The 11,062-nt window shown below is 37.7% G+C and overlaps 1 protein-coding gene across 1 annotated transcript; it reads right to left on the bottom strand.

Annotated features, from left to right (window-relative positions):
* Positions 1-1,753: 1,753 nt before the first annotated feature.
* On the bottom strand, positions 1,754-9,349 carry LOC103087096 (butyrophilin subfamily 1 member A1-like). The gene is made up of 6 exons (XM_007459594.1): positions 9,337-9,349; positions 7,580-7,600; positions 7,201-7,227; positions 6,412-6,438; positions 2,501-2,527; positions 1,754-2,301 (listed from the first exon to the last, which is right to left on the bottom strand). The coding sequence occupies exons 1-6, from the start codon at positions 9,347-9,349 to the stop codon at positions 1,754-1,756; spliced, it is 663 nt and encodes a 220-aa protein (XP_007459656.1).
* Positions 9,350-11,062: the final 1,713 nt, after the last annotated feature.

The raw sequence follows: 11,062 nt of genomic DNA, 5'->3' as shown, positions 1-11,062 counted from the left end.
TTGTTTTTCATTTTTCTTAATTTCATTTCTTTAGTACTGTATTGTTGTTTTGAAAGAATTTTTAAAGAGCTGTTCAAAATTGTTGTTTAGAAGAAGGTAGCATATAAATAAATATGTAAACATACAACCAAACAAATATGAATGAAATAACTCATCTAGCTGAGGAATGGGACTTTACTGATGACAGTGTTCTCCTTGTCACTTTCTCCTTTTTGGCTTTTGTAATGTCAAACCCAACTCATCTGTCTCAATCATTTCTTTTTCCTTGCAGACGCTCCTTATACTGGCTTTTAAAATGTTTGTTTCCTAGGATTCAGTCCTAGATTCTCTTCTCTTTTCCTCCTAAATATTATTTCCCATCTATGCCTTAGAAATCAGCTCTCACCCACATATTCATGACTTCCATATCTACATCTCCTGTTCAATCTCTTTCTTGAACTACAGAACTGCATTTCTATTTAACTTCTAGTCACCGGAGGTGTCATGTGGCCCAAGATATTGCTTTTGTTTTTCATTAAAAGAGGAGGTAAATTGATTGGCAAATAATTTCCAAATTACATTTAATTTATTTATTTATTTTTGAATTTTATTTTATTTTTAATACACAGGTTATTAATCTATTTTATACATATTGGTGTATATATGTCAATCCCAATCTCCCAATTCACCCCCCACCCCCGACCGCTTTCCCCCTTGGTGTCCATGTTTGTGCTCTACATCTGTGTCTCTCTTTCTGCCTTGCAAACTGGTTCATCTGTACCATTTTTCTAGATTCCACAAATATACGTTAATGTACGATATTTTTTTTCTCTTTCTGACTTACTTCACTCTGTATGACAGTCTCTAGATCCATCCACGTCTCAACAAATTATCCAATTTCGTTCCTTTTTATGGCTGAATAATATTCCATTGTATAAATTTACCACATCTTCTTGGGGAGCCAGGATATACAGGAGTTTTGCAACAAAGGGCAGGTAGTCGGGAAGTCAAAAGATTATTGTTAATTAAAGAAAACCGGATATCTCAAGTTAAGGAATTTAGCTCTTTTCTATGTATGGGAAGATGCATACATAGATGAGTCTGGGCTCACTGAAATCATTCCTTTGATATGCACCTCAGCTATCTGGGGCCAGTATCTTGTATTTTCACACCCTGAGTTTCCTCAGGGCTCACCTCAGGGAGTGGCTGCAGTCTGACAGCTGCTAGATGGCAGGTATTCTTTTCAACGCTGAGTTTCCTCAGGGCTCACCAGCTCATGTTGGAGGGCTGCAATCGTTGATGACTGTGACATCCTTTGTTTATTGATATGGCAAGAAATGTTCCATTTATAAATATTCCATTCCATTTATAAATTTTCCCTTTATCAGATACAAAAGAGTATAAAATAAAAAGGTATTCTTCCCTTATTTCTACCTTTGTCATTTTAAGTTTGTAATCTTAAAGAAATTACAACACTGTATGGGCGATCACATGCACTAGTTTCTTATGTATATTTACAGTGATAATATGATTATATTATATGAGCATATATATATATATATATATATATATATAATAGTGTTTTCATTACACATACCATAAACAACACAGTTTTTTACCCTGCACCATGCTTTGGGGGAGCTGTTTATGAAGAATATAAAAGGATAGGGACAACCGTAAAAATGGATAAGAAAAAATAATTTGCTTCTGGTCTAGAAGTCATGTCACGATCAGATGCTTCAATTCACACTGACCTGCAGCTTATATGATACTCCTAGTACAGGGGATTCTGTACTGTTTCAGGCACTGGACAGATGGTCAAATGCCCTGAATCACTGGACCAAAGCCTGAAAAAAGGCTTTAAGGGCCCATCAAAGGAGCCTTGAGACCAGGTGTGAATATGGGATTTATCTATCATATTATAAAATGAGATACGCCCCTCCTCATATTCTAGGAAAATACACACTCTGACAGGGTGCTCCTTTACAGTAAGTTGTGTTTCTGGAGAGGTGAGTGCCCAGTACTCATCCTTATAAAACCTGATGGCCCAGAAACCATTCTCAGGTTTGATGCAAATCCTCCCCTTCCTCATTACATGAGGCCTACAAATTCCCAGGTCCCAGGCTCCATGGTCTCCGACTTCTACTTCCCAGTAGCACCTCCTGGAGGTGAAGACCTGATGACCCAGCACACAGGGAAGGGAATAAAATCTCTGTGGGTCCTCAGGTAGATCTTGAGACTTCACTCCCCAGGTTACACATCTGTTCCCTCCTGACAAGGCGAGGGAAGGATGTGCTGTGGCTGGATCCAGAGTAATATTCACTGCAAAGACAATAACCCTTTTAATCTCTGAAAAACAGGGATCCTGGAAGCCGAGAAACTATTTGTATTAGCCTGAGATATCTTTGAGCTTGTGGGACATGCATATACTCCCACGTGGACTCTTTCATCTACAAATCCTGAGACTGATCCTGAGAGTAAGGAGTAGAGTCCCTCTTCGGCCATCAGGGAATGGACTCACCAGCCTGGAAAAATTCTTTCCTCCAGTCTGAAAAGAAAAGAAATATGTATTATCAGATCTAGTGCCTGAATTTCCTGGTACAAGAGGGTAATTTCTTTCTTTCTTTTAAAATTTATTTATTATTTTATTTATTTATTTATTTTTGGCTGTGTCGGGTCTTCGTTGTTGTGCGCGGGCTTTCTCTAGTTGTGGTGAGCAGGGGCTTCTCTTGTTGCGGAGCATGGGCTGTAGGCGCATGGGCTTCAGTAGTTGTGGCTCGCAGGCTCAGTAGTTGTGGCTTGCGGGCTCAGTAGTTGTAGCTTGCGGGCTCTAGAGCACAGGCTCAGTAACTGTGGCACGCGGGCTTCGTTGTTCTGTGGCATGTGAGATCTTCCCAGACCAGGGCTCGAACCCGTGTCCCCTGCATTGGCAGGCAGATTCCCAACCACTGCGCCCCCAAGAGGTAATTTCTTCTATTTGATACTTCTTTTGCTAAGGATCCAAATTTATTCTATAACTTTTGCTTGAACTAAAGTTTCCACTGCTTTTCTTATTAAATATTCTTATAAGAATTACTTCCTCTAACTTATACTTTATGTGGTGCAGACTATAGGCATTCCCAACTCACAGTTACCCTCTTCTTAAACAAATAGCAAAATTACATGTCTGCCTCTCACCACCTTCACTGCATTTAGGTGAGACTATGTGACTGAGTTGTGACCGATAAAATGTGCTCAGCAGGGAACCATATCATTTCTAGGCTTGACAAGAAAATTGTTCATGTGATTTTTTTTTTTGTTCTTCTTCTCACTGTAACACTTTCCCACCCAATTCCAGAACTAAAAGGCTCTTAAAATGGAGAATACAGAAGACTGGGAAAAAAACTTGTTCTCAGAGTTACTATTTTGAAGAGAGTTGCCCAGGAGAGCCACTGACCCAGGTATATTCATAAAATTTGTATGAGTGTGGTTAAACCACAGAGATATGGGAATTGATTTTTGTAAAAATCAAAGTTAATTACACTGCTCAATGCAGAAAGTACTGTTGTTCTTGCAGCAAAAATAGAAATGAAGTTTTCCCTCCCCTGAGAACAAGGAAAATAAGGGAACAGCGAACAGGCTAAAGAAACATAACCTGGCCTGAAAGAGTTAATCACTCCTTGGTGTACTTTAACTGTCACTAATTTGTACTAACTAGATTTGTACTTGACAAAGCTAACCTCACTCCCTGACACTATGTAATTTACATTCTGTACCTATCACCCCTAGCTCTGTGTGAATTACAACCCGTGCCCCTTACTCCTAAGCTTATTAGGTCCCAGCACTTACATTCCATACACCCCTCGTAACAAATCACCCCCTATAGTTTTTGCATTTCAGAAACAAGGTCACCGAACGATAAACCAGAGGCAAACGGACACAATTACCAGACTGCAGGACCCCAGTTACCGAGGGGCCTGACACCAGCTATGACTGTTTTGAAATAATGCAAAGGAAAGGAAGAAGGCAAGACCTTCACTACTTTGATCCTTATCATATACCCTGGACTTCGAGGCCCACATATAAAATCTTCCCTGATTCCCAAGGAGTGGGGGGGCACAGTTCTTGAGGCGCTAGCCTGCTGTGTCTTTCCTGCTGCCTGGCAGAAAAATAAAGCCATCTCTCTCTTCCTCCAAAATCCCTGTTTCCGTATTTCTGTTCAGCCTCGGTGCACAGGGAAGCTGGTATTTCGGCAACATTGTAAAATGAAAGCAAAATATCATAACCAACACTTAAAAAGCATGTGGTCTTGGTTTAATGCTTAGGCAGTAGAAGTGACAAAACAGATAAAACTGGCTGCATGTAGAGACATCCATGATAAGAAGAGACAAAACAGTTGCTAAAACTGTTTCCTATGATCATTTAGGAAACATATCTTATGCCCTAAACAGGACTACAGGAGTTAATTTGAAAGAGAGTATTCTTGGATCTGTTATTGACATCCTATTTAAAAAAAAACTATTCATTTAAAAAATAATTATTCACCTTTTTTTCAAACATAAATCAAACTAAATGAAAAACTCCCCAAATGTGTAAATTTTCAAGTTTAAAAGGTGATTTTTTTCTAGACCAAGAGTCAAAAAACTATGGTCCAGGAGCCAAATCCAGCCCACCCCATGTTTGTGTAAATAGAGTTTTACTGTTACACAGTGATGCTAACTCTTTATGTATTACCTGTGGCTGCTTTTGTGCTAAAAGGGCACAGTTGAGTAATTGTGACAGAGGCCATATAACTCACAAACCTTAAAGTATTTACAATCTTGGCCTTTACAGAACAAGTATGGCAATCACTTTTGTAGGCCACCTAAAATAAGAGATGAAATTAAAAGTACACTCAGCTCAAGGGAATAGTGCATTGAACAAAGTGTTGTAGGAAAATCAAGAATGAGCAAAAATCAAGATGATGGACTTTTTTCAGTTTTACCGGGTAGCTTCAAGTGAGCAATCATAAAGGGAGACATATAAGAAAAAAAATGAGATTGACAAATATGTCTAAAGTTGTATTTTGGATATAATTATTAACACATGAAACTGTCAGGAAATGTTGAGAAGCCTACTAAATTTGGATAAAAATGTCAAAAATAACGTGAAGAGTACTTCTGGAATGGCTGAGTAAATAGCTCAGCAAAGGGCTTCCCTTATGGCGCAGTGGTTGAGAGTCCGCCTGCCGACGCCGGTCTGGGAAGATCCCACATGCCGCGGAGCGGCTGGGCCCGTGAAGCCATGGCCGCTGAGCCTGCGCGTCCGGAGCCTGTGCTCCGCAACGGGAGAGGCCACAGCAGTGAGAGGCCCGCGTACCACACAGAAAAAAAACAAAAACAAAAACAAAAACAAATAGCTCAGCAAATCCTCTCACCAAAAGCAACAATTAAGACTGGAAAAATTGTCAGAAATAATCACTTTACATGGAAAGTAACAAAGGCACACATCAAATTAGGACACACTCATTCATGAAAAAATATTTCAAATGATTGATAAAAGAATGCCCATAAAAGGAGGATCTCTTGTTACAATAAAATTAAATTAGGAATAAAAAACAGAAGTAAATTTTAGATATAAACCACATTTGGATATTAGTCAATATATTTATAAATAATCTGTGGATCAAAAAGGAAATCAAAAGAAAATATTGAAAATATTTTGAATTGAATAAAAATGAAAACACTACCTACCAAACTTTATTGGATGCAGCTAAAAGTAGTGTCTAGAGGGAAATTTAGAGCTTTAAATGTCTGAAGTAGAAAAGGAGTATTATCTTAAACCAATAGCCTAAGCTTCTCCCTGAAAGGACTAAAAAAGAGAAGAGTAAACTAAATTAGAGCAACAGAACAGAATTTTGAGTCCAGAAGTCAGTTTATGATCAATTGATTTTTTTCAAAAGGGTCCAATGCAATTCAATGAGGAAAAGTACACTCTTTTCAAGAGTTGGTGCTAACACAATTGGATATCCACATACAAAAAGACATATTTAGATCTTTCCCTTAACCCACACAAAACAATTAACTCAAAATGTGTTATAGACCTAAAGGTAACAGTTAAAACTATAAAATTTTCAGTAGAAAAATTAGAGAAAAAAGTTCATAACCTTGAGTTATGCAAGGAGTACTGACGTTGTAATATAGTAAGAATAAATAAAAATCACAGAAGAGAAAATTATACTCTGCTTTCATTTCTTGGTATCTGCTTTAATTAACTTGTGTCTTGTGAGATGGAGGTGAGAAAGAGATGAGAAGAAAAATACTTTAAAAATTATCATTTTTTGCTATGTTTGCTATGGACCACAAGTTGTGCTTTCTATATTTTTCTCTGTCATGTGGTAGTTAGCATGATGTTTCATAGAATTTAGGAGCTTAATTATATATCTTAGAATCATCTTCAGGCCAATGTACTCACCGGGGTACAATGATGTCTTCTGCCAGGCTGCAAGTGAACAAAATGAGAAAATGTTATTACCCTTCCCTGGTCCTTCTCATATCTTTTCCTCTATCATCACTGGCATTCTCTAAGTATTCAGTTACTTATTTATCTCTCTGTCCCTTTCCTTCCTCACCATAGTGTGACCATCCCTTTAACTTGAAAATGGTTGGGTTTGTGTATATGTACAGAAAAAAGGTGAAGTTAGAAATAAAATCAAGCTACAAGCAAGAGAAGGAAGAAAAGGGAAAAAGAGAACATAGAAAATAAAGAAATGATGGAAAGAAAGGTGGATAGTTTGAGAAATGAAGACGGAAAGAAAGAATAATGGACGAAATGGAAGGAATGCAAGGAGGAAAGGAGAAAGGTGAGGAATTAGGAAAAACAGAGGTGAAAGAATAAAGAACTGAAAAGAGCGAGACAAAGACTAAAGATGTGAAAAAATAAAGAATTGAAAAGAGTGAGGCAAAGACTGAAACAGCAAAGAAAAGAGTGGTGAGGGAAGTGAAGAGAAAGGAAGGAAAGCTTGGGAAATATCCATCAAAACAACTACATTTTTTTTCTTTTCCATCTCAGTAAAAAAGATACTCTAAGAAAGAAAATGAGTTAACTCAATTTTACAGATTCTCTTCCATTTATGCTGCTACACAATGAGCACATGCAATGGTATATTATGCCTGACTTTTTCTGGGAAGGAGGTTTAAAAAAGGGTAGGTGTCTTATTATTTGTGGAATTTGATCCCATGAAAGAACTTCTGAGTTACTTACCATTCCTAAATTGAGCTTTCCTCTCATCTGAAAGGAGATGCACATGTAAGATGGGGACTCCCAAAGAGATGAAGATACAGAAAAAAGACATGCATTCTTCTGAGGAGTTTACCATAATCATTTCTATCATTAGTCAAGCCATTGCTCCCTTCTGAAATTATTTTCATGGATAAAATAAAGTTGAATCACATGATTTTAAGGACTTAATCAAGGTAAGCAGGTAAATTATTCCTAAAATGATAGCTGCAATATACAGAGGCAAAAGGGAAATGCAAAAGATACCTAAAATAAGGAGTTAAGGGGAAAGAATGAAGAGAAGCAAGGGATCACCAGAGGAGGACATAATCTTGCAAATAGTTAACTATTAGAATACAATTACCAATTTCCTTTTGCAATTTTTCTGAAAAACAAAAGTAAAAACTTCATTTTAATGTTACAGAGAAAAGAAAAATTAAACTCACTTGGAAGGGTGATATACTGTTTTCTCCAACACATTTCAAAAAAAAAAGAAAGAAAACATATTATGTGTTAATATAGATAATTTTACAGTTAAAATTCAAGAGGGAAATTATCAAATTCCTCCATGAAGTATTCTTTCAAATCTAATTTAGAATACTGAGAGTCATGATTATCATCACCTGCAATGTTGTCATGCAATACAAGCTACAATTTATTCAATTTTCCAGTGACTTAAATATTTGCTAAAGGCTTTATGTAATTAATTAATACTAGCAAAATAATTGTGAAATAGTGCTCCTCTGTTCAGAAAAGAAAGATCTGAGAATCAAAGGGGTCAATAACATGAAGAAGTTTCTGTTGCTAAATGGACAGATCAATGATTTGAACCCAGGTCTGTTTAAATGCAAAACGAAGACTCTGTAACACTATGCCATAAATCTCCACCCCTGCGGCAGCCAACTGAGGCTTCAGTCACAAGGTAGAAAACAGTGGCGTTCTCTACAAGGAACAATCTACTGTACTTTTTAAAAAGTGTCCTGCATAGAAGAGCTTTTGAATTTTTCTTAGAATCAGACTGTGGGCACAGTATGCACCACAAGAGCTCTTTCAGATATATTCTCATTAACATTTTGCTCATCTCAGAGCCATGAGAAGGAGTTATTATTGTTGGCATGGAGAAAATCAAAAAATAATACATTAGATAAAGAGAAGAATGAATGGGAAAAGCAAATTAACTGATGAGAGAAGAACAAAGAGAGAAACAGCTAATGGAAGTTGTAATACAGTAAGAATGAATAAAAATCACAAAAGAGAAAATTATACAGAGGAAGTAGGAGGAACGGAAAAGGGAGGAAGCAAGAAAAGTCACTACAGAAAGATCACATCTTATAAATTGTCATTAAAGTTTACCATTTTCTGGGCTTCCCTGGTGGTGCAGTGGTTAAGAACTGCCAATGCAGGGGACACGGGTTCAAGCCCTGGTTGGGGAGGATCCCACATGCCATGGAGCAGCTAAGCCCGTGTGCCACAACTACTGAGCCTGCGTGCCACAGCTACTGAAGCTCATGCACCTAGAGCCCAGGCTCTGCAACAAAAGAAGCCACCGCAATGAGAAATCAGTGCACCACAATGAAGAGTAGCCCCCCTCGCCACAACTAGAGAAAGCCCATGCACAGCAACGAAGACCTAATACAGCCCAAAATAAATAAATTGAAAAAAAGAGTTTACCATTTTCTTTCTTAAGTTGATCTGAAAAAATAAAAAGAGTAATATAAGAATTCTTATGAAACAGCTAATATGAAGATCATATTTTGTAAAAAATCATTAAATTTACCGTTTTCTTTCTTAATTTGATCTGAAAAATAAAAAAGAGTAATATAAAAATCACTATGAAACAGAAACAAAACAAACACAAAATCTTCCCCAAAATCTCTTCACCTATTCTATATATAATAGGTTAGCCACATTAGAGAGAAAAAAACATTTATTTTCTGGGTGTTTTACTGTAAAATATATAGGGGTCAACATTGCTCTTTGCCAAGTGGTAAAGTAGATAAAGAATTTTTAATTTATCATGACTGAACTTAAAATCCCACAAAATGATTTCCTAAAGTCCTTATTAAGACTTAATAACATCATTGCTATCATCACCATCATCACCACCATCATGACAATTACCATTGACATTCATTGAGTGCTTTCCGCATACTAGACTCTGTGATACATGCTTTAGAAGTAGCATTACATTTGATCATCAAAAGTGCTCCGGGTAAGTTATTACACTTATGCAGAAGTGTAAACTGAGGTTACAGCAAGGATACATTACTTGCTGAGCTCCCCACAGTTGCTTATTTCAGAGTCAGAACCTTATCCAAAGTCTGTCTGACATCAAAATTAACTATTTTATCCAATAAAATAATCTGTTCTGTTCTCTGTATTATCTCTGGGCAGCTCAGCATCATTTTTTAAACAGTTATTTATTTACATTTTATTTTTGGCTGCGTTGGGTCTTTGCTGCTGCACGGGGGCTTTCTCTAGTTGCGGCAAGCAAGGGCTACTCTTCGTTGCGGTGTGTGGGCTTCTCATTGCAGTGGCTTCTCTTATTGTGGAGCACGGGCTCTAGGTGTGCAGGCTTCAGTAGTTGTGGCTCGCGGGCTCTAGAGCGCAGGCTCAGTAGTTGTGGCGCAGGGCTAAGTTGCTCCACGGCATGTGGGATCTTCCCAGACCAGGGCTCAAACCTATGTCCTCTGCATTGGCAGGTGGATTCCCAACCACTGTGCCACCAGGGAAGTCCTCAGCATCATTTAAAAAAATAGCTTTTCAGGGCTTCCCTGGTGGTGCAGTGGTTGAGAGTCTGCCTGCCAATGCAAGGGATACGGGTTCGTGCCCCGGTGTGGGAAGATCCCACATGCCACGGAGTGGCGGGGCCCGTGAGCCATGGCCCGCTGGGCCTGCGCGTCCGGAGCCTGTGCTCAGCAACGGGAGAGGCCGCAAAAAAGCTTTTCATCCTCTTTGTTGAACAACATGTCAAATGATGGGTGAGGCTTAGTAATGACTTCATATTTAAAAGTAAGGCCATTTAAAAGCAAACTGGACATCCTTCGTCTCTGGAAATAGCTCTATAAAAGGTGAATTCCTCCTTAGGATCATAAGAGGTAGAGCCAGCCATTATTTCGGAGCCCTTTTAAGTAACAAATAGTTAAGAAATTTTTTTCTTTAGAGAAATTCAATTTTTATAAAGATGAAGTGTTAGTTGTCTTTTGTTTGTGTGATGAGCAAGTTCCTAGATTATTGAGTACATGGCAGTAAAATTTATACTGGGAAAATTCATAAAAGTTGTTTCCATGTACACTCTATTTTCAACTCCATGAGGCACTCTAATTCTTCATTGCCTTTGACATTGATACGTCTGGAAATCGTTAAAGGTTTATACAGGAGGGTAGGCCTCCTCTTCTGTTATATGATCACTGTTGCTCTACTATGTATTAATAATATCCATTTTCTATTTTCTATGAAAGGTAAAACTGTTTTGTCTGCATCTGGCCCCTCTCTCATTCACTTTGTTATTATTTGCTTTGACTTTCATTATAATATAATTCTCTCATTACCAGGTCTCTCCAGTAGAAAGTTTTAAGCGTATAATTGTGAGTTATTTTTAACCAACCTACTCCAATGATTCATAAATAATTTATTTTCTTTTAATTTAACTTAATATGTGATAAAAGAGAAAAAATGGGGCATGCATTTGCCGGTGTATTTTGTTTTTAGAGAAAGAAATTTACAGTAGAAGAATGAAGTGTTGGAGTACAGCAGCACTCTCAAATCCTAATACTATGTAGTGCTATGTAATACTGTGTAATATGTAGCAAGACTATGGAAAGAGTTTGGCTGACCCTCAAAAAGT

The sequence above is a fragment of the Lipotes vexillifer genome, unplaced genomic scaffold (genome assembly GCF_000442215.2).
Source record: "Lipotes vexillifer unplaced genomic scaffold, Lipotes_vexillifer_v1.1 scaffold862, whole genome shotgun sequence".
Classification (NCBI taxonomy): Eukaryota; Metazoa; Chordata; class Mammalia; order Artiodactyla; family Lipotidae; genus Lipotes; species Lipotes vexillifer.
This window is presented reverse-complemented; position numbering and strand designations above follow the sequence as displayed.

Excerpts from the sequence above, each read along its gene's own strand:
- LOC103087096 (XM_007459594.1), bottom strand. Across the intron at positions 6,439-7,200 it reads GAAAGCTCAATTTAGGAATG|CCTGGCAGAAGACATCATTG; the intron begins GTAAGTAACTCA and ends GTTCACTTGCAG. Across the intron at positions 2,302-2,500 it reads GAAAGAATTTTTCCAGGCTG|TGAATATTACTCTGGATCCA; the intron begins GTGAGTCCATTC and ends TTGTCTTTGCAG.